Here is a 21,671-nt window from a genome sequence, read left to right as displayed (position 1 = left end):
TAGAAATCAAATCCAAAACTGAGATTCATGGACGGGAAGCATTCTGAACATACATCAGAGACCTCTGAAGCGATCCCCGAATACCAGTCATTTTCATCTTTAACCTGAAATACTTAAACTCAAGAAAATACTTTGACCAGACACACACCTATCTAATCACATGCCCTCTGGACTCTTGCAGCATTTCATTGTCTCATTTCATTGTAAGGCTGGAGGAGTCTGTTGTGACTGATTCAATTATTTTGAATGACATCAATAAAAGGCAGTCCGTGTAAGCAGTTGATGTTTGTTTTATTGGCCTAAGATTGTCTGGACATAATGCAACGTCTCCGGTGCTTAACGATGTTCATCATACATTTATTTGTGACATGTGCAGCACAGAGTATAAATGTGTATACTGAATAAAAGAGAGACACGGAGTCATACGAAAAAAAGGCAAATTTTACAATGAGCTTTCGTGACATTTTGAAGGTTCTTTTCACACGTTTCTTTTTAGAGCATCATCTAGATTCAAAAATATGCCCGTCGACATGAATGGAGGACAGTAACAAACAGAAATGTGTTTTCTCACCAAACCTCGCCTAAATATCCTCTCACCCTGGCACTTTCACGTTTGATAACCAAAGCGATTGTTTTCTCAGCTATAATACAATGCATACAGGAATTTTTACATTGAAACACCAGTTACATCTGCCATGTTCAAATATTTGACCCCATTAACAAAATATGTATAATAACAATAACAAATTTTACCAACAATAAAAGCATTTGTTATAATAGTTGGACAGTCCCATCTCTGGCTATGCTTGATTGAGACCGAAAGAATCATGTGCGTCCATTGTACAACGGTTTATATACACAGTGATGAAAAAATACAGACATAACACAAGTGCTTAGGAAACACAAAGTTCATCTGTGAAAGTCATTGAGGCTATGGTAAATTAGACACTTTTTTTAACAGACGCTCTTCTCTCATGTTGATTGGCTGGTGCAATGCTGCCTCCTCATGGCCTAAAGCACACACTGCAGGTATCTTTTAAGATTCTTCTTGTTTTTCAAAAAGGGACAACTTGCTCTAGAGTCCTATTGCACAATTTATTTTCCAGCGACATATACATTTCAATTTGAAAAGTCAGTGTCCCGTCCCCGTCCCCCCCCACCACAACTGTTGGCAAAAAAGTTCAAACTACTGTACAGTCACATTTTAAATAAATACTCTCCATTAACAAAATGTTGATGAGTATATTAGCGTTTATAAAACTGAAAAACATCTCCACGACTCATCGACTCAAAAGGAACCACGTAATTCAGCACCAACATCTGGCGGCAGCTTTGGCTGAGAAAGTAAACAAAACAAAAACAAATGCCAAACAAAATTAGCAATCCAACACCAGCAGGTATTAAATATTTGTATTAAAATGAGCTTTCAAATGCCAAACCCATTTTTTTTTAACAGGGCCCAGAAGCTATACATATATAGAGATATTTTGTGGATATGTCTTTTAAAAAAAACAAACATTTTCTGTCATTTTGATAAATAAAAATAGAAAAAACCACAGAAGCATCTTGTTTGCCTTAGCGGCTGCTGTGTGAGTCCCGCCTCTCCTCTTGTCATAATTTCCCTAGGTGAAAGAGAACTTGGCAAATGATAGCCACCACCCCCGCGTTGAGCACAGAGGAGATGGAGATGTCTAATAATCTGCTTTCGTACAACACAAACTCTGTCTTGTTCTCCTCCACTTTAGCCATAGCCAACAGGCCTTTAGCTGCTCTGCACATCATGTTTATGCTAGGTGGGTCCATAGGAGGGTGCCCAATGTGCAGCATGCTGTGAGGGTTCTGCTGGTACTGCGCCATGCTAACACCATCTTCCAAGAAGCCTACCAGGTTACCCACGCTGCCCTTCTGCATGGCTATGGCACGTGCCGCTGTGGGATCTCCTTGTGCCAGGTGGGAGAGAACAGCCACTGCCATCTCTCTGTACACCTGGGCCTTCCTCTGACCCACGTAGCGGACCAGGACGGTGAAGAGCTTCTCCTGTCGGCTGAAAGGTGGCGTAGCTAGCAGGAGGTCAACGTTGCCGGCCTGGATGCTCAGCTTGCAGAGGCACTCCAGCACCAGCCTCTGGGGAGTGGGCTGGGAGTGGGGTGCTGCTGATGGGAAGGGGTCCTGGGCTTCAGCCGAAGGGCACACCATCCAGTGGAGAAGGCCGTCCAAGATGGGGAGGCAGATAGTGTCTGGATAGGTGGACAGATCCAGCTGACCCGAGATGTTGGCCAGCGTGACCATAACATTCTCCCTGAGCAGACTCAGACACTCCCACCACCACTCCTCTTTGCTGCTCGACAGCCCCTGCTCCTTCTGCTCGTCTCTCTGGTAGCTCGGGAGCGATCTGTTCCTCTCCGGGTGCTGGTGGTGCAGCAGGAGCAGCCTGCCCAGAAGAAGAACCAGAGCAGGGTGGCGCGACATGTCCAGGTCGTTGCCGGGGATAAAGGAGAGGCTCCGGACGATGTTGGAGACGCAGAGGCAGCGCTTGGCCAGTGAGTCCTTCCAGGCGGAGGATGTGGAGAGCGGAGCCTCGTCCAGGCAGCGAGGCTCATCCTCCAGCAAGGTGATGTGGTCCTGCTCCCCGTCCTGATGCACCCTGAAGGGGTAGGACGGCAAGGAGCGTGCAGGGTGGGCGTAAGAAAGCGCGTCGACCCGAGCACACAGAACATCATCAATAGTAGCGGTGATATGTTTGGGCGGTTCTTTCTTCCCATCGTTTTCCTCTTTGTTTTCCTTTCCTGTCTCTCCATCTGCACTGGGAGGGCGTTCACTCCGGGGTTCAAATTGTGTTTGAATGTGTGCGGTGGAATCACCTCCGCCAGCCTGCCAGTGTAGCAACCCGCTAGTGAACTCAGTGACGTAGCCCAAGTGCTCTGTCATGTCTTCAATCAGGTCCTCTTTGTGGACGATCTTGATGGGGAGCTTATCATATTTACTGGCTTGCTTAAGTTTAGGTTTGAGCTCTGCAGCGGGCTGGTCATCACTCTCCTTTTTACTCTCTGCTCCTTTTTCACTCTCTTCTTCTTCTTTTCCGTCTTTCTTTCTCTCCTCTTCATTTTTGTCCTCCTTCTTTATGCTCACCTCAGACTCCACCTTCTCGCTGTTTACCTCAGCCGACTCTGGCTCTGCGGTAGTTATTGGTTGAGCTTCCTCCACGATGCCTCCCACTTGCTCCACCTGCATCTCTGCTGCCGGAGCTGACTCGGGTTCAGGATGGGCATCAGAGTCTGTCTCCTGGTCAGGGATTACTTCTTCTTCCTGTTTAGCAGCAGGGTCCAAAAGGCTTTTCTGAGCCACCGTCCCCACCTCAAACTCTTCCAGGATGCCAAAGATCTCAATCAGGTAACGACGAAAGTACTCCACAATCAACTCGAGGAATCCTGGCAACTGTTCGGACAAAGGTAAAATTCATGTCAGCAATTTAAGCAGAAAGAAATCTAATTCTAACCACTTTTATAATATCTTGAACTATTTGGACGACATTGTGACATAATGGTCTTCTGAATATTTACCATTTATCGAATTTTACAGATCTTTACTACAACAGAAAAGGTTAATCTAGAAGATACAGACACTGTGCATTCTCATGCTATTATCAGTCAGCAGTGAGGTGTAGTCATGAATTGGTTTTACCTGTGAGAGGTTAAAGGAGCCCACAGTGCTGTCATCATACAGCAGGATATTGATGGTGTCTAGGGCCCATGTGCTTTCTGCCAGCAGGCCTGACTTCAGAGACATCATCACGCGCCAGGCCTCAGGCGTTCCTGTGGTTAAAACAGGGGGATTTTTGGAAACAGGGGGAAAAAAATGGTGATCAGACATGGTCCAAATGACAAAATGGGACTCTGAACAGAGTAGATCATTGTCCTTTCATAAAATGTGCGTCATGTTGTGGTAGTTCAACCTGAAAAAATTAGGTTTAGCTGCACATCTAAGGTCAAGATAACAGAGAGTTTTTTAGAGCATGAAAGTACAATAAATTCACTTTCACTTTTCAAGCTAAATGCAAAACTAGAATTAAACAATCAGCAATGCTTCTTCTAAAGAGCCTTACCCACCCATCCAGCTAACAGCCCTACTCAGAATAAAGATTCATGAAATACTGTGACTTCATCTCACCAGTGTCCTTGGAGGTGAGCTTGCGTCTGGGCTTCAGAATGGGCATGGTGGCCTCCACTGATCCTGGTGGGTAGTTGAGGTCCCGCCTCAGGTTGGGAGGAAAGTGACCAAGGGGTCCGACTCCCTGTGAGCCCATCATGGGCATCCCAGGCTTATGCATCTTCATGGGTGACATGAACGGTGCTTTGGGTGACAGCCTAGAGTCCATGGAGCGCTGGAAGGCTCCCGGGCTGGGTGCTCTGGACAGGTGATTGGCCATGGATGGAGAGTTGGAATAAGACGATGGCTGGCGTGAGGACAGCGGAGGCATGCCACCTGATGATGTCATGTAGGGAGACTGACGGTGCCACTGCTCCTGCCCCGGCCGTCCGTCCATGTCATCTCTGCCCATTGAGCCGTAAGGCGGCATTTGCGATGGCGGCCCCTGTCTGTTGGGGTAGGGATAGCCGAGCTCCGTCCTGGATGGCCACATGTTGGGGCCGTCGGCGACATGGTTAGGAGTGGGCCCCCCACCCATCATACTGTGCTGGCTCTGACCTGAGGGGGCCATGCGGTCTCGGGGGTAAGGGTAGGGGAACTGTCCCTGGATGGGTCTGTGTTCAGGGCCTGAGTACCCCGCGCCGTAGTGGTTGTACATGTCGGGCTGCTGGTTGGCGTACTGCATGGCATACATGTCGCTCTCGTGTCTTTTGGGTGGGGGGCCGTACATGCCGTCCATGGGCCGTTTGTAGCCCTGCTGAAGCAAAGGGTGTAGATAGTTAGTTAAAACACACAGCCAAGGATCATTTATTATCATCATTCAACCGCTTTAGTAGAGTTCTATATAAACACAACAACAACAATAACACTAATAACCTTATACGTGTTTTTGTATTGTTAAAATGCAACAAAGCATGGCCCCCTTTAACTAAATTGGGCTAAAATGGAAGAAATATATTACTCAGTATTTGACATGATAATTTAAATGTACAGTACATTATCTGTAGGTTAAACTGTCACATATATGATATAACTGTCATATATTGAGTTCCTCTAATACATGAAGTCACAGTGAACACTGTAGAACTGTTGTATTTACATCTCTCTCTCTCACCTGTTGCTGAGGGTACATCCCAGATGGATGCATCCCATATGGCATGCTGGGATACTGCTGACTGTAGCCATCGTGTCTGAAACAGAATGGAGGGAAGAGGAGGAATAAGTCACTTGCAAAGTAGCATGAATACATGTAATTTTACTTTTGCTTTGACTTTCCACAAGTGTACTCTAATTTTACCCACATGGGTGCTGACCTCTGCTGTGAAGGGTATCTACTGGGAGAGTACATGCTGCCCTCACTGTTGGAAGGTCCCATGTTGTTCTGACTCCCAGGGGGACCCATGTTCCCCTCCATCCCCATGACATGGTCCGGTCTGAGGATCAAACAACGGCAAAGTCTTCATGCTTCAGACAAAACATCACTGACAAAATATCTGCTGTAAACACATGTTTTTAACTATCCCAACTACAGTGGGCCTGAGGCCTCGTGTTAGGGAAATGCTAAAGATATACTGAGCTACTACAGGTTCACCACCCTCCTCTGCTGATTTGTGTGCCTACCTCCTGTCGTAGCCTGGCCCGTATGGATACTGCGACCGCTGGCTCATGCTCAGGGCTGACGGTGGTCGACCATACATTTCCTGCATGCCACCACCGGGCATCTGGCCTGGCATGTAGGGATCAGCTCCTGCCACTGTGTAGGAGGAAAACAAATGAGGTCAATGCATCTCAGACTATCTTATATAACAGACGGAATCAACATGAACAAAATGAAAAATAAAATAAAAAGATCTTTACAGGCAACAAGCTACAAAATAGTCTAACTTTAAGTGTTGTGCTTACCACCAGGTGGCAGCCTTCCTCCGTGAATATTCACCACTTTACGTGATTAAATCTATTGTTCTGAGGCTGCAACTGTTGTTATGCAGCTAACATCCACCATATTATTCATTCAGACTCCATTCTCTACAGCCTTCAGAGGAGCCACCATCCCTTCTCAAAAAACTACTGTTTGTTCTGAAAACTAAACCGCATGAGTTGGTCCAAACAGGTGCTTCTCAGCGGGATGGGAAGGATGAAAGGTTGAAGACGGGGAGGATGAAAAGGATGAACAAAGTTAGGATGAGACAAAGGCTAAGCTACAAGAACATCAGAAGAACCGGTGTGTTTTCGATAAAGGGATGTGTGGCGTAACAAACAGTTCTCATCTGCTTTCATAACTCCAGTCGTGAAACACACACACACACACATCTGTCCTGACTAGACAATGAATTAGACCAACGAGGCAGACGAAAGAACAATGGCTATGGGAAACATGAGTCATTTTGACAAAGAGCCGTGTAAGTTTTAAAATTAAGTTTTAAATTCAAAGCTCATTTGAAGTCAATAATCGAAAATTGTTTGTTCTAATGGTTTTGTCGGCGCTAAAAACAGTTTATTCATGAGCCTTGACATTGTATGTGAAATAGGGGAAGCAGGTCTGGGGCTTCTTGTTGGGGTGAAAGGGTGTCACAGCGTGTGCCTCACTCACTCTTCCTCATCCCGGCGAAGGGGTCCTTGGCGTCGTACTGCATCCTCATCATCATGTCGGGCATGCTGAGGCCCTGCTGGTAAGGAGCTGAGGGGGGCAGGGAGGCAGCACGCTTCTGGAAGGCCGGGTCGCTCACCTCCGAGAAGGGGTCCTGTATGCTCACACTGCTCCTGGACAAGGAGTGGAGGGAGGGGAGGGAGGGGGGGAGAGAGAGAGAGAGGAGGGAGAAGGTGGAAGCTCTGTGTGAGAATAGGAGCCATGGATTGCACACACTGAAAACACAGATATGATGTGTGTTGTGAAGGAGTTCTATGCTCTTATCTTTGAAGGAAAATATTACATTACATTAGTCATTGTTTCATGATGATGGATGTATCTTTTATTGAACCACTGACCTTCTGATTCATAGCCGCCCCCAAAAATATGTTTATAATTGTTTCAATGATGGATGTTTTATTTTCATATAGAATACTTGTATTTAATAATAACGCAGAAGAGTTGCTGTGGTAGAAGTTTGTTGTCAGTGGTGCATTCAAAATAACTCAAGTTTAAGTAAAGACGTATCAGCAGCAAAATGCACCTATTAAAAGTAAAAGTACTTCATGTGTGATATTATATTATTGGGTTATTATTACAGCTAAATTACTGTAGACTTGTATTCAGGACTTTATGTTGTAGTAAAGCTACCGACTTTATATACTTTTAGGACACTGTAATCTATCTATGAATTCATTATATTTTATGAATTGCTATTATAGTTTGTATGTAAAACCTCGATCTTAAAAGTGGTAACTATCGGATATATGTTGTGGAGTAAAAAGTATAGAGTACAAGCAACTCAAAAACCTAAGTAGAGTACTGTAGTAGATTTATTTAGTTACTTCCACCAATGTAAGGTTATATGTTATAAAACACATTTGCACAAATAATATCACAAATAAAGGTAAAAATATAACAGAGTCTACTTTCCCAGACAACAGATGAGGAACATTTTACAAAAAAGTAAAAACCTTTAATCATCATATACAGAGCAGCAAAACATAATACACATTTTGTCTCCAATCTCACCTAAATCACTTAAAAATAATGCTAATGGTGTATCTGAACATCACGGTGCACATAAAGATTTTTGTCTTTTTGTTAAATCCTGCTTCACCTCACTGTAGTTGTTCACAATTTAGGTTTATACCATTTGTCAACAGACAATCCTTGTTCATACTTAAAGAACAATTTGTGCTAACTGACACAAATATCACACTGCAATTTGTTTTTACAAAGTTGATCATAGAAAAGAAATAACTACTATTAGTACTACTGTTATGGTAGTGGTAGTGGCAGCAATAGTGTGAATGTAAGTATTAATAGTACTGCAGCAGTAGCAAAAGCAGCAGCATCACCGTACTGCAGTAGTATTGTTAGTAGTGCAGTATGTCTGTGTGGTACCTGTTGGGGGGCAGGGGTGTGACCTGTCCCAGAGGGGTGGTGGCAGGTGTGGGGGGTTTCAGATCCCCTGCTGCCTCTGCTGTCGAGCTGCTGCCAGAGGACTGGGGCGTCTGTGGGCCTTGGAGCGAGCCGCCTGAATTAGCTGGAAGACACAAGTATCCTTTTTTATTATCATTACAGGTGGACGATTCACAGAAACCGCAGCAGAAACTGCAACACATTCAGGCCGCAGGGCTCCCGTGTCTTCAGATAGGATCTTGAAGCTGGCTTGAGTCAGAGCGGCCAAACTGGGCTTTTCGCTGCAGCAAGGTGCTGTATTAGAGAGATAACTTTGGACTTCAGGCCAAAGCACTGACAGCGTTACCCTTCATGAGACCTGAGCTCAAGCAAAATATGACGGCAGTGAAGATGAGTATGGAAGGGCCAGTAAAAAGAAGGGGAAGGAGGCAGGGGGAGAGGACACAGTGAAGAGAAGGGAAGGACTTCTCAGAGGGAAAGGCCCCGTTGGGCGGTCGAAGCACAGCTCTTTATTTGGAAGATGCTTTAAGGTGGTTTATCTGGCTTTTTTTAGGTGTGCCATGGACTAGAAGACGGGTTCATGTGGAGGGTGAACCTGGGGGGTACACATGTATTGAAGAAAATATAGTGTACATATTGGGCGGAGTCAAATTATGTGCAAGCTAATACCTCAGCAAACATCCCCTAAATATGAGTGAGGAGGTTGAGAAAGCACATGATTGGAACCTCCTTCTAGAAAAAAAAAACCAGCCCATCACACAGAGACTCCAACTGAGGTTAAATGGGGTTAGTGTGCTCTTTTGTTATGACACCATATTTCTGTGAATTTCTCAGTTCAGATGACAAGAAAATTATAAGAGTGCAAAGCGAGAAAAGCCCAACACACAAAGAACCTTCAACCAGATAAAACCTAGGGATACGAATTCCCAGAAGCAGGTTTAATAGGAAAAGTGGACCGTTTCGGCTAGAAGATGACAAAGACGGAAAAGAGACTATGAAAGTATCCTAATGAGCATTTAGCCTAAGAAGACTTTCTCTGGAACAGCCTCAGTGGCCTTTCCCTGCACCACACGTTTCCACAGAAAAAAAAAGAAAAGAAAGACTTAAGCTTTAAAAATTCATGCTAATTCTGAATTATTCAATAATACCCCCTGCCTCTACATCATAAGAGAAGGAGAGAAAGAGAGGAGAGAGAGCGAGAGAGCGGGGGGAGTTATGCCATGATGATGAGCAGAGGTAGAAGAGAGGCCAAGGAAGGGGCAGTGAGCATTAGGGATTCTTCCTGGGATATGCGCCTGCTTCAGACGAACACAACGCACACACACACACACACACACACACACACACACACACACACACACACACACACACACACACACACACGGAGAAGAGCAAACAATGGTGGGGTTAGCCGAGGTTAACAGGTTCACCATTCCTCAAGAGCAGGCGGGCAGACAGACGGATACATAATACCAAGCTGTGGCATTACGAAGATGGAGGCGCGCTGGAGGAGAGCGTGAACTCGAGTGCCCTCTGCTCCACATTTAGAGGGAGAGAAGAATGACAGAGCAGGGGGCGATGAGGGAGAAAAAAAAAAAGCGGGTGTTCAAAAGCCATGTGCCTGACGTCTGATGCGTGTTCATGAGAGGCGGTGTCGGTGGGTGACATAACCCAGATGGGGGGCGGTGGTGGTGGTTGGGGTGGGGGAGGGATTCAGTCAGCCGAGCCAGTTTTGTGAATGAAAGGTGACGGCGGGGTCGAGTTTGTTTACGTTCTACATTCCAGTCCTCATTAATCACTTCCCACATCCCCCCCCCAACGACACTCCCCCCATCCCCCCGCAACCCCCCACCAGCCCGCTGGACGAGCTCCCTCTGTGACATCACCAGGCTGTCAGTCTATATAAGATGGCAGGGTGTCAGTAGGGCAGTCTGCACTTTGGAGCAGGAAAAGCATATATACAAGATCAAAACAGAGGCATAGCAAGGAAATGGATGGCATTTTTTTCTAGCTTGGTATTCAGCACTTTTCATAACAGAACTAACCCAAAAAGGCCAAAGTTATCGAGTGATGTGTGCCAGTAATAAAACTCTATATACCAATTTCTGTTTAAGTAAAATGTGTCCATACCTAAACTACAAGGGTCCATCTTTCAACAAATTTTGTATTTGAAGTCTTAACATCATATTTGTCATGAATAATATTGACATATTAAATTTAAATGTAATCACTTAAAAGAAAAACTGCAACAAAGAAATAACAAGCAACTGTGAATAGATTGGAAGTAAAATCATCTCACCTTATTGGCAGATTTTATTTGCTGACGATTAAGTGTTAATTTGAATGTAGTGTTAGAGATACCGTGAGTAGGATTTAGGGGGATCTATTGGCAAAAATGGAATACAGTTTTCATAACTATGTTTACGTTCGTGTATTATCACCCGCAAATAATTGTTGTGTTTTTGTTAGCTTAGAATGAGCCTGTCATGTCTACATAGGGAGAAGGTCTTCTTCATGGAGTCCACCATGTTGTATCCAACACACTGCTCCTTTAAAGGAAAATGATGGTTTATTACTACCTGGGCCTTACTGTCAAAGCTTTGAACATAATTTCTTTAGGTCATGATAATATTATATAGTTCAAAGTAACTGCTTAAATCTGGGGAAAAGGAAACATTGCTACACTGAAGTCAGAAGGAGAAAGAAGGGAGCATTCAGACAATCATACAGGTTTTAAACACGTCAAGAGTAGCCAAAGTAGGGTTGAATGTTGTCCTGTGAGTATTACACAGGAATATGCCCATATCTGCCCTGGTTACCTTGCCATAAATTAAGTTTGATTTCAAAAACAGCACAGCAGACAATGAGCTCGTATTCTTATGTTATTCTTTCATAATCAGTAAATTATATCTAATAGTTTTAGTAGAAGAACGATTCCCCTAAAAGAACACTTTCTTCTAGATGGAAAAAAATGAATCACAATGCCAACAATACAGAATCATTTGATTGATTCAACCATAGTAATAGTCCGTCATCGCACAGATCATGGCTGCTTCTTTTACGGCTGCAGGACACATTTATATTTGATCAAGGAAGTCTGGCTGTTAACGCTGATGGAGGTTTACAACACAAAGTTTGGGTGATAATTTAACTGTATGACTTTGTTGTCTCTTTTTAGTTCAGTTTTAGCTAATCTGAAGATTTATTACAAACCTGACTGCTCGTGTTTCTTGCCCCGTCTAACTTCTTGTAACCAATGTTGATGTGTCCACTGATGTAGTTAATTTGGTTAGATTTGTGGAAAGAATGATTGCCAAAACTATGAAATGACTCTTAGAAACATTTTAAATCCACTTTAGCACATGTAGAATATTTTTATATTTCTTTTCTACCATCAATATTGCAGTTCTAGCAGTAGAGGTTCAAATCTCATGAGGACCACCTTTTTTTACTTGAGCAGGTGATACAGAAATTATGCAGCAGATCTCACATCAATCAAGTGTTTTTTACTTTACAGTTTTAATGCTGCATATCCAAAAGGCAGTCCAAACATCCAAAGTATTGACCTTTCCGTATTTCACATTCCAGACGCTATCTCTGATTATGTGTACCATGGTCCCATCAGCCGATGTGGGCAAAATGAGATTCTGTGAAATTGGCGTGGTTAGGTCCCGCTAAATAGATGAGAGGGGGCTGAATTGAGAATTATTAAGTGTTATGAGCATGAGGGAATATGAAGTGTTTATATATATATATATATATGTGTGTGTGTGGCTTGTGTGTTCTGTACGTATGTGTATGCAAATGAAGGCAGATGCTCTTTTCCACCCACCAGGAAAAGCAATCTGCAGTGTCTCAGGCAGGTGAAGTGCTCTGATGTTCTATTTAAAAGCCAGGGTCACTTTTCTCATCTCCGCTGCAAATTAGAGACGTGACCTTACAGCTCTATATCGCTCCAACTTTTCCCCCTCTTCTCCTCTGATTCTCACGTCATAATTGTATTCAGAGACACACGGTGTGAACAGGCGATACACACAAACAAAAAGTACCCTTTTTGTTGTGGTGCTGTGCCAAAACAATATTACTTAACCTCTGAAGCACTGTAATCAAATAAAGGCGAGTCCGGGGTTTGAGGTGCGAGTGCTGATCGTAGCTCACCTTCATTAAACTAAGAATCATTTCATCAAAACAGTGCTAATGTTCATAAATGTCTCCTGGGTGTTAAGGTGTGTTCATGTGTTCATGTATGCTATTTTTACCAAATTTTTGCCAAATGAAAGAAAACATTTTCTCTCTAAGGTATTTACAATATAGATTTTGTTGAGGTTTGTCACTTTCCAAAATGTAATTGAATTAAACTGACCCTTTAACTGTCAGTGCATCTATAAACTGTCTTTCTGTTGGACAGACATTGATCATTCATGTTTTTGGATCTCATGAATCACTTCTCTATTTGAAATCTACTAATGTGCATAGCATAACATACCTCGCACCATAACATTTACTTTTATAAAATAGCTAATAGCTAATGAGCTGAAAAATCAAATGGCACTGTTTGTTTAGGCCGTATCAGTTGTCTGTCACCAAAACCTAAACTGGGGAACAAATTAACACAACCTGCAACTAATATGTCTGCCAGTTCCAAGTCTTCCAAGACACTAGCATAGCAGCTACCTTCACTACGATGTTTCTGACTGGAACACCTTTATTGTGGGGATGTTGTACGCCACATTGTCATGAATACAGATCACTCGGCCTCTGAAGATTCCTGACTACTGTAGTTTGATCAGCACCACCTGTTGTTTGGCTGCCGACAGGTGGGAGAGTGGAGTCATGAAAAAAATCAAAATAAAACCTTACCAGGTGAGGGTGGCTGGATCTTCACCTGCTTCCTGCTGTCACCTCCAGCCACGCTGCTGCCACTGCTGCTGCTGTCTGCCGGCGGCTCTTCTCCCCTCTCCATCTTACACTCGTAGGCAAACAGATACTGGATGTACTGCTTCTTGAGCGAGCTGGCGGAGGTGCTGGATGTACCCACGTTCAGGGTGGTGGACAGCTCGCGCCACTTCTTATTCTTGTTTACCTGAGTGGTTGAAGATTGGGGATCACTGATCTCAATGAATGTGCACAACTGTGCTCATGTCCTTTCTCTATATAGTAATGGATCCCTGCAGCATCAGCCACACACTTGTCATCTTGCCCGGAGTATGGTAGACCACAGCCTGCTGAATTTAATCAATCTCATCAATTCTATGGCTGTGCACTTAATGTTTTTTATACTTACTATAACCACAGAGTTAAAGGTCAATCTTGAGTAATGCACATACTTTTCACATTGCTGTTTTTAATCTAGAAGCAAAAAAAGTACTACATTATATGGACACCAAGTACGTGGACACGCCTGACCACAGCTAAGGCTTTTTTCATGGTCCACAGTTACAATAAGGGTCAAACCCACAATTATCCTACAACATAAAAAAAAAATTCAGACAAAGGTACACTTCCAGTTTTGCGGCAAACAGTTTGGAGAAGGTTATTTCCTGTTTCAACGTGACCATGTCTGAGGCATAAAGCAAGATCCATAAAGGAATGATTTTACCAGATTTCCGTGTGGAAGAACTTGACTGGCCTGCACAGTGCCCTGACCTCAAGCCCATCCATCCAACTGACCGACCTCACTCATCTCACTATTGTGGCTGAATGGTAGAAAATCCTTTGCAGGTTACAAAATCTTGTGAAAAAGCCTTTCTAGAAGAGTGGAGGCTATTACAGCAGCATACAACTGACCATTGCAGTTTCCTGTAAATCCTGCTACCGTCAGAATGTTAAGCTTTATATGTTTTACATTTTTATCACACGCGGGTTGACACGTGGAGTTTTCTCAAAACACAAGTATTTTGAAATATTCAGGAATACGGGTTCCCTAAGATTTATTTCATTCTCTTGAGTACATCTCTCGACATTTACAAGCTCGCCATATGCCATGCTGCTTCACTGCACATTGCTAGAGAATATTAAATAGCTGATGCACAAGGGCAGAATGATACAAGTTTCCTGTATATGTTCTGCTTAGAATACTCTTTTGAACTGACCTGTCTGCAGTCTCAGTATCTGTGCTCCTGTCCAGGGACAGTAACGTTGAATCTATTCTAACATTTTCTCAACAACATTGAGTGTGTTCCTTAAACATTACCATGGCGAGGCCTCCTATCTCCCGAACAGCTATGTAGAGCTTCCAGAGGTCCAGCGGCTTCTTGCCCACAGCGGGGAGCTGGGTAACAGGCGTGCCCCTTTCCTCCATGAAGGTCAGGTATCGCTCCACCCAGCCCCGCCTCTCCGGCTCCACACCCAGCTCAAACAGCCGCGAGATTCGCTCCCCACTGACAGAGGAGGAGTTCGGGTTGGTTTTCTGGTGAGAGATGAAGATTTTCTTATGGTAATGTAAATGTAGGAAAGTGACTTTTTATACACTACATTCTTGTTATACACATTTTAATCATATAAATACAATTTTTACTATATGTTGTAGACCATATATGTATGTAACTACAATGAAATAATGTGTTTCTTACATTTTTCATTCATGTCCTGTGGACACGATATTTACATCACTCTAAAAATGCAATTACTGCTCAGTATATGCTTTACATTCTGATATACTGATATAGTTTATTCTGCAGATTATTTTTCTTTGCTGTATCGTATTTCTGTTTTCTGCTACAACAACCCACTCTCCCATGAGGATCATTAAAGTTTCATCCCATATTTACACATCCTGAAGTAGGCCCTTGGTTGAATGACCAAGCAAAAATAAACACTTCTTTAGAGCACTTTGTTCAGTGTGCAGCCTGTGTTTACTTCAAAGTTCATTCACTGCGCATTCATATCCCTCAATTTCAAATTGAAGGACAAAGTTTAATCTCTCACAGTCATGTCTGGCTTCAGTCCAGGATCCAAAAGACTTCTGTGGTCCAAGAACCAGCTTTTGATCATGTAATTACACAATAATCCTTCAGTCATACATGAATCAATCAAACTAACAGCTTATGCTGACATTATTGTCCATAAAGGGAAATTCCCTTTGTTTAACTGATCGTTAAGTCGCTCTGTTTGGTTTCTGTGTCTAAGTATTTATGTAATTCCTGTAATTATTCAGTAAATGCAATCATCCATCCGTCCAATAGTGTATGAGCTTCTAGTGCTTACAGGACTGGAGGGGGTCTTGAGGGGCCAGGGGGGGCTGCTGATGCTGTCGCTGTCGTCTCCGTGGTACGAGGACAGGCTGGCTGGGCTGGGGGAGAGGGGGAGGGCACAGGCAGGGCCCCGCCTGGCGTGGCTGGCTGGGACACACACTGCTGGGAGCTACTGCTGCTGTTATTGTTGCTGTAGCCGTCCTGTAGCTGCTGAGAAGAGTGGAGAGAAAGAGGATTTCATTTTCTTTGTAAAAAGGAATCCATCACCCACCTCCTTGCTATCAGTATAGCACAGTGGTGTGTTCTACCACTGTCCAAACAACAAGAGTGAGGTCATAGGTCAAGTTTGCAACGGTAGATAACCCAAAATGAATCCATACGGACGCACGGACATACGGACACGTGTGTGTGTGTTTGTGTTGATATGCATGAGTTCATCGAGTACTGTGCTTAAGTACAATTTGGAGGTACTTCCATTCTACTTGAGTATTTCTCATTTACTTATTACTTGTACCTCACTACATTTTAATGGGAAATATTTAACTTTATTACTCCATTACATTTATTTGACAGCTAGAGTCAATAATTACTTTCTTAAAATGCAATTTCTATCAGGAATATAGGACCAGTTTATTAAATCTGATGCTTTGTTTGAGAGTTAAACACTTCACATACTCTTATAACGTTAAGACGATATAAAGTAGTAAAATTAGCTCCACTTTAAACAGCAACAATTAAAGAATCAGCTTACATTTAAAGCATCAGTAATAATACACATACAATAAAACTATAAAGTCAGGGTTAGGGTTAGTTCTGAATCAAGGACTTTTACTGTACCTGTAATTTTGTATTTGTGTTTTACTTCAGGACATTGCTGCTTTTACTTAAACAGTCCCTATTATGCTATTTTCTGGGTGCATATTTTTATCTCAAGTTACACTTACAACATGTTTACATGCGTTAATGCTCATAATCCGCCTTGTTTTTGTCATTCTGGCAGTCCTGCAGCACCTCTTCTCACCCTCTCTCTGAAACACTCCGTTGTAGTGTTTGCTCCTCCCTCCAGAAAGCAAAGTCTGCCCTGATTGGTCAGCTAGCCCGCTCTGTTGGGATTGGTCAACGTTTCACATTTAATAAAACTCTTCCTCCGGAGCTTCAGCTCCATCTCTCTCTTTTGTTGTTTGAGGGCCAAACTAGCCGGAAGGAGTTTTACGTCACTTCCGTAACATTGTGACCTCATAAAGTTACAGAAGTGAAGGAGAGATTTCAATGGAGCCGTTTCAGGCAGCTCAGGAACTTCTGAGGGGGAGGGTAACTCCTTTTAGGCGTGGACTTCAGGTTTTACACTCTACGGACCTTTTACATGTACAAAAATATATATAACACACTAAAGGAGAGGGAAAAAGTGAAAAAGCATAATAGGGCCACTTTAAGTAAAGAAACGTAATACTGCTACCACTGCTGTTAGTGTCTAGGTGGGTCTAGAATATATTTTGTATGCTGTATATATCCGTGGAAAAAAAAAGTAGCAATACCATGATTTATGAATACTCGTAGCAGTAATACGAGTAGTATCCTAAGTAAAAGCACAAAAGCATATATAAAATATACTTAATGTAGCAAAATCAAAAGTACTCCTTACACGGAATGTACCGTTTCAGAATGTTGCATAGTATTACGTAATAATTCTTAATGCAAATATGTGTAAGCATTACTTTAATGATGCGGCTGCTCAATTTCCCCCTGTAAAAATGTAATGGAGTAGAAGTTTAACGTAGCATGAATTGGAATTACTGTATTAATGTTAGTTTAGTTTATTTTTGGCTTAAATAGCCCTATAGCCAATGTACGGTAGTGTGTGTGTGTGTTTGTGAAAGATTTTGCGTGTCTTACTGCTATTGTGTCTATGCTAGAGTATCAGTATGATGTATGAGACCAATATGAGATCAGTATGATAAGTCTGTGTCTATGTATATGTGTGTGTGCACTTCACTTTGTGTAAATCACTTCATGTTAGCTCACATTAGTGTGTGAGTCTTGTGTATGTGTGCATACATTTGATCGTTTATGTGTGTGTGTGTGTGTGTGTGTGTGTGTGTGTGTGTGTGTGTGTGTGTGTGTGTGTGTGTGTGTGTGTGTGTGTGTGTGTGTGTGTGTGTTTAAAAGAGACTGCGAAAGAGGGAACAACAGCTTGACAAGTGCTTCTGGTCTGTGTACAGAATGCTCGTGTCAGCAAAACCTTATCTTTCTCCCTCTCCCTATCTCTCTCTCTTTCTCCCTCTCCCTCTCTCTTTTGGCAGACAGATCATCTCTTTTGGGAGCACTGGGGGTCTTTCTGGCTGCTCTGACTGCCTTAAATAATTCAAAAGGCCCTACTACCGCAATCAGCAAAAGAAAAGACAGGGATTTGGAGGGAAAAGACGTGTAGTGGATGTGATGGAGGTGTGTGAGTGTGTTTGTGCACAGCTGTGTGTGTGTGTGAGAGAGAGGGGCTGTTAAGCAAAAACAAGGGGAGGGGGTAGAAAAGAGCAAAGAGCAGAGTTCTGTTGTTGCTGTGCTGAGCCAAGCCGAGCTGCAATTGTAGGGCGAAATGAGAAGTCAGCATTGTGTATTGGGACGTGTGTGTGTTTGTGTGAGGCACTGAGGAAGAAGTGCTTAAGAGGAGGATAGTGCGTGTGTGTATGTGTGTGTGGACATTCTGGAGAGGCAAGTGGATGCTGCCTAACTTTATGTTAAATAAAAGGAATGAAGGAATATGCACATGTTGTGTGTGTGTGTGTGTGTGTGTGTGTGTGTGTGTGTGTACATGCACTGTATTGTTTTTAAATGTGTGTACACGCATGTGTGTACTGCAGATACCCAGCCCTCTCTTTCTCTCTTTTTTTTTTGCAGCTCGGGCTGCCAAAACATCGGCAAGAAGAGAGTGCTGAGGGCAAAAACAAAGCGAGGAAAACATTAGGAATGGTAAATGTTAAACAAATCATTAAATATGGCGAGAAAACAACAGAGAAACAGCCCACTGTGCTGAGGCAGCTTATGCTGATCAGATTTGGTTTGCTTCATTAGGGGAGCAAGATCAAAAAACAAAACAACATAAAAAATGAGAGGAAGAGAGGGAATTGCAAAGAAGGATGTCAAGAGGAAAAAAGGTCAAGGAGGTACCTTTGGTTTGTGAGGCTCGTTGGTGGGGCCGCTGTCGTCTTTTATGTCCGTTTTCGATTTCCCATCTGGGCTCATCATCCCGTCTCCTGACATTCCAGTGGCTCCTTCACCAAGAATGAGGAAACATTAAAATCATAAAAACATATAGCAAAATACATCTGTGGACAGGTAAGCTATGTCCTTTGGCCATAAATAGCATTAATATAGAAGATAATAAAGTTTTGTCCCAGCAGGTATTCTTTCACCACAATGTAATGAAGATGTATACTCGCCATGTTTTTGTATAAGAGTCGATTCAACATGATTCAACTCCTTAAACCGAACAGTTGTGAATGTTAAAGCTGCTTGATAATTGTTTGTATGATGTCACAGACAAAGTAAATATTCTTCTTTCTGTGTTCTCAAGGGGCCTCTAAAGTCTGTCCAGTCATTCATGTCCAAGAAAAAAAAATATAAAAGCGTAAAAAAACAACGTAAAAATACTGCTGCTTAAGGAAGATACAGTCACAAATGAGATAAGACTCCACTAAAGTGAGCCGGTGCTCTCTTTCAACCTTGCTGACTGCACATTCTTAGTGTGGGAGAAAACTTAGATGATCTCACGTATTCAAAGTGGCAACAGTATGGGAAGGAGATGTTGGCTGACTTGTGTACCTTTGCGAGGTTTCTAATTGAAGAAGAGCTGAGGTCCTTAAAGACTGCTTTTCATAGTGCCAGCTGCATATTTCATATTAAAGGAAAGAAGGGGGTCCTTGAATACGAGGCTCCCCTCTTTATTTTTCCCTTGTGTGCGGCGGCACGGTGGGGAAACTAATGGCTTTTTACCGTGCCCAGGGGCAAACCAGATGAGTTTTGAGGAACCTTGGCGCTCTAATTCGTTTGAAGTTTTCCAAATGTCACGCATTCTGATATTTGCGTTTAAATAAAAGGTGCCTTTCATTTTAGGAGCGAAACTGCTCACCGAGGTGCATTTAGCAACAATGCAGCGGGGTGAAGGACTGAAAGAAAAAAGTGAAGCACTGCATTAGTCTTTGCTCACTGGAGAGCCAGCTCTACAGAAAAAGTAAGAGCTCAGAAAGTAACTCTTGAATTCTTAACCTTTTACTACTTTTTGCCCCTTTTAGTCCTCCCTCTCTCTCTCTGTCTCTGGACATGAACCTGGGACTGCGATTTCTTATTCAGCAGGTTTTTCTCTATTTTATCAGCATGTATTCTTTACATTGCAATACAAGAAGTCAGTAAAGATGGGGTTTGAGTCCTGACATCTGTATGGTTATGTCAAAACCTGTATGGAAGTATTCAAACCTAAGACAACAAAGAGCATTAATCTGCTGGTTGGCATTCAGCAAGTATACCTGAAGGCGGCATATTGTAGGCTGGACCTTGTGCGTTGCCCATGGCTAAGCTGTTGTTTCCCGTTGGCTGGCTGTTGGGGACAGTGGTAGCCATGGTGCTGGCCTGGCTGATGCCAGGGCCTTGATAGCTGCCCTGCCTACCACAGAAAGAGGAGAAAGATGTTAGTAGGAGTGGTAGAGATGAATCCAGTTTAGATTTCACAATGTAATGACAGGCTGTGGAGAAATAAGTGGGTCACAGTGAAAGCTGCCGAAGAACAGAAGTCACAAAATTGTACAAAGATGATATTTGGCAGTCTGTCACTGGCATGCTGCTTTATTGTTTGTAGTAAAAACTGAGCAGCATGTATATCTGAAAGTCAAAATGAAAGCACGGTACACAACATATCCCTGATCAAACACACCGCTCTTCCAAAAGGTTGAAGATGCGCATGCAGCATCGAAAGAAGAAAAACTCCCATCCTCTCTTTGCTCTTCTCCTCTACAACTCCCCCCCTTCCTCCCTCTCCCACAAGTCATAATTTAACTAATTAAGGTGTGCTTTTGGAGAGGATCATGTTATTTGTTGCCATGGTGACAGCAGAAGTCAATCCCGCTCAATCTCCCTCCCTGAGCCTCCCTTCCCTCTCTCTCTCTCTCTCTCTCTCAGGCGGCTCATCACATGGTGTTGCAAGTGACATCAGAGGGGCTTATCTGCAACCTGCTGAATGCTGGCCATCCATGTGTGTGTGTGTGTGTGTGTAAGAGATGTGTGTGTGCGTGTGCGTGTGTGTGTGTGTGTGTGTGTGATTGAAGGCAACATCTATCATTGCATGCAAGGCAGGCCAAAGCCAGTGACATGGGGGCTGAAAGGGAACACCGTGTTTGGAACAATTTGGTCTATCTCCTGCTGTCTCAAGATTATCTCCTGGACAACCATATAAAAGAAGGTTGGGAGAAAAGAGGGAGAAAGACTGAAAGAAAAGAACATGTGAGGTGAAAACAGACAGAGGCCTAAACGACTGAACAAATAAGAGCGGAAAGGTGTTAGACTGAGAATGCAGGATAAAACGGAAAAGAAAGGAAGACAGTCAAGGAGAGGAGGGAAGGGCTAGACAACTAAGTAAGTGAATGATAGCACGGGTGGATGTAAAGGAAGAAAGGATGAAAGGAAAGCAGGAAGGAAGGAAGACATCAGAGAGACAATGTTGGGCAACGACAGACCATAAGGAGGTGTATTTGGCCCGAAATGCAACATCGTTTTATGTGGACGAAAAGAAAAATTATATCCGGATTTGTGTCAGTCAATTCCCTCCTAACTGGCATCTTTCTCTCTTTCACACACTCACACACAGACACATAGTGTAATACCTCATGTTGGAACCGATACACATAGCCTAAGAGGAGGGATTGGCTCTGTAAACCTCCCCATAATCTCATCTCACAGATGTAATTAGTCATAGAGCACGGCTGATGATACATATGTAATCCCTCTATGGGGGCCGAGGTGCACAGGGGAGCGCCATGGCAAAGAAACAAGCTCACACCAAATCCACGCTTATCTGGCCCCGTTTCCATAGAATGGGGGAAATATAGACTCCTTCGTTTGCTGCCTACGTGTTCCCTAAAAAGCTTTGTGTGAGTCAAGACACAGAAATAAATGTACCTTTTGATCGTTGCAACTTTCCCCGCGAGTAAAAATGTATGCTGCACGCAAACTCTTGAAAAAAAAAAGAGCGCTGATAAGCCAGCAAGGAAAATAAAAAAAGTTTGGAAATGCCCGAG

General features: G+C 43.2%; 1 protein-coding gene across 1 annotated transcript in view; it reads right to left on the bottom strand.

Moving 5' to 3' along the window:
- Window positions 1-272: 272 nt before the first annotated feature.
- The window catches only part of LOC129103785 (AT-rich interactive domain-containing protein 1B-like), a 39,498-nt gene continuing 18,099 nt past the window's right edge, over window positions 273-21,671 (bottom strand). Inside the window, exons 5-17 of the mRNA XM_054614380.1 lie at window positions 19,908-20,044; window positions 18,553-18,656; window positions 15,404-15,600; window positions 14,391-14,577; window positions 13,058-13,280; window positions 8,180-8,321; window positions 6,737-6,906; window positions 5,767-5,899; window positions 5,448-5,579; window positions 5,261-5,336; window positions 4,168-4,903; window positions 3,682-3,812; window positions 273-3,435 (exon numbers count right to left, since the gene is read on the bottom strand). Coding sequence (XP_054470355.1) covers window positions 1,612-3,435; window positions 3,682-3,812; window positions 4,168-4,903; window positions 5,261-5,336; window positions 5,448-5,579; window positions 5,767-5,899; window positions 6,737-6,906; window positions 8,180-8,321; window positions 13,058-13,280; window positions 14,391-14,577; window positions 15,404-15,600; window positions 18,553-18,656; window positions 19,908-20,044 — 4,192 coding nt within the window. The 3' untranslated portion in view covers window positions 273-1,611. The remainder of the gene's footprint in view (window positions 3,436-3,681; window positions 3,813-4,167; window positions 4,904-5,260; window positions 5,337-5,447; window positions 5,580-5,766; window positions 5,900-6,736; window positions 6,907-8,179; window positions 8,322-13,057; window positions 13,281-14,390; window positions 14,578-15,403; window positions 15,601-18,552; window positions 18,657-19,907; window positions 20,045-21,671) is intronic.

The sequence above is a fragment of the Anoplopoma fimbria genome, chromosome 15, assembly GCF_027596085.1.
Source record: "Anoplopoma fimbria isolate UVic2021 breed Golden Eagle Sablefish chromosome 15, Afim_UVic_2022, whole genome shotgun sequence".
NCBI lineage: Eukaryota > Metazoa > Chordata > Actinopteri > Perciformes > Anoplopomatidae > Anoplopoma > Anoplopoma fimbria.
This window is presented reverse-complemented; position numbering and strand designations above follow the sequence as displayed.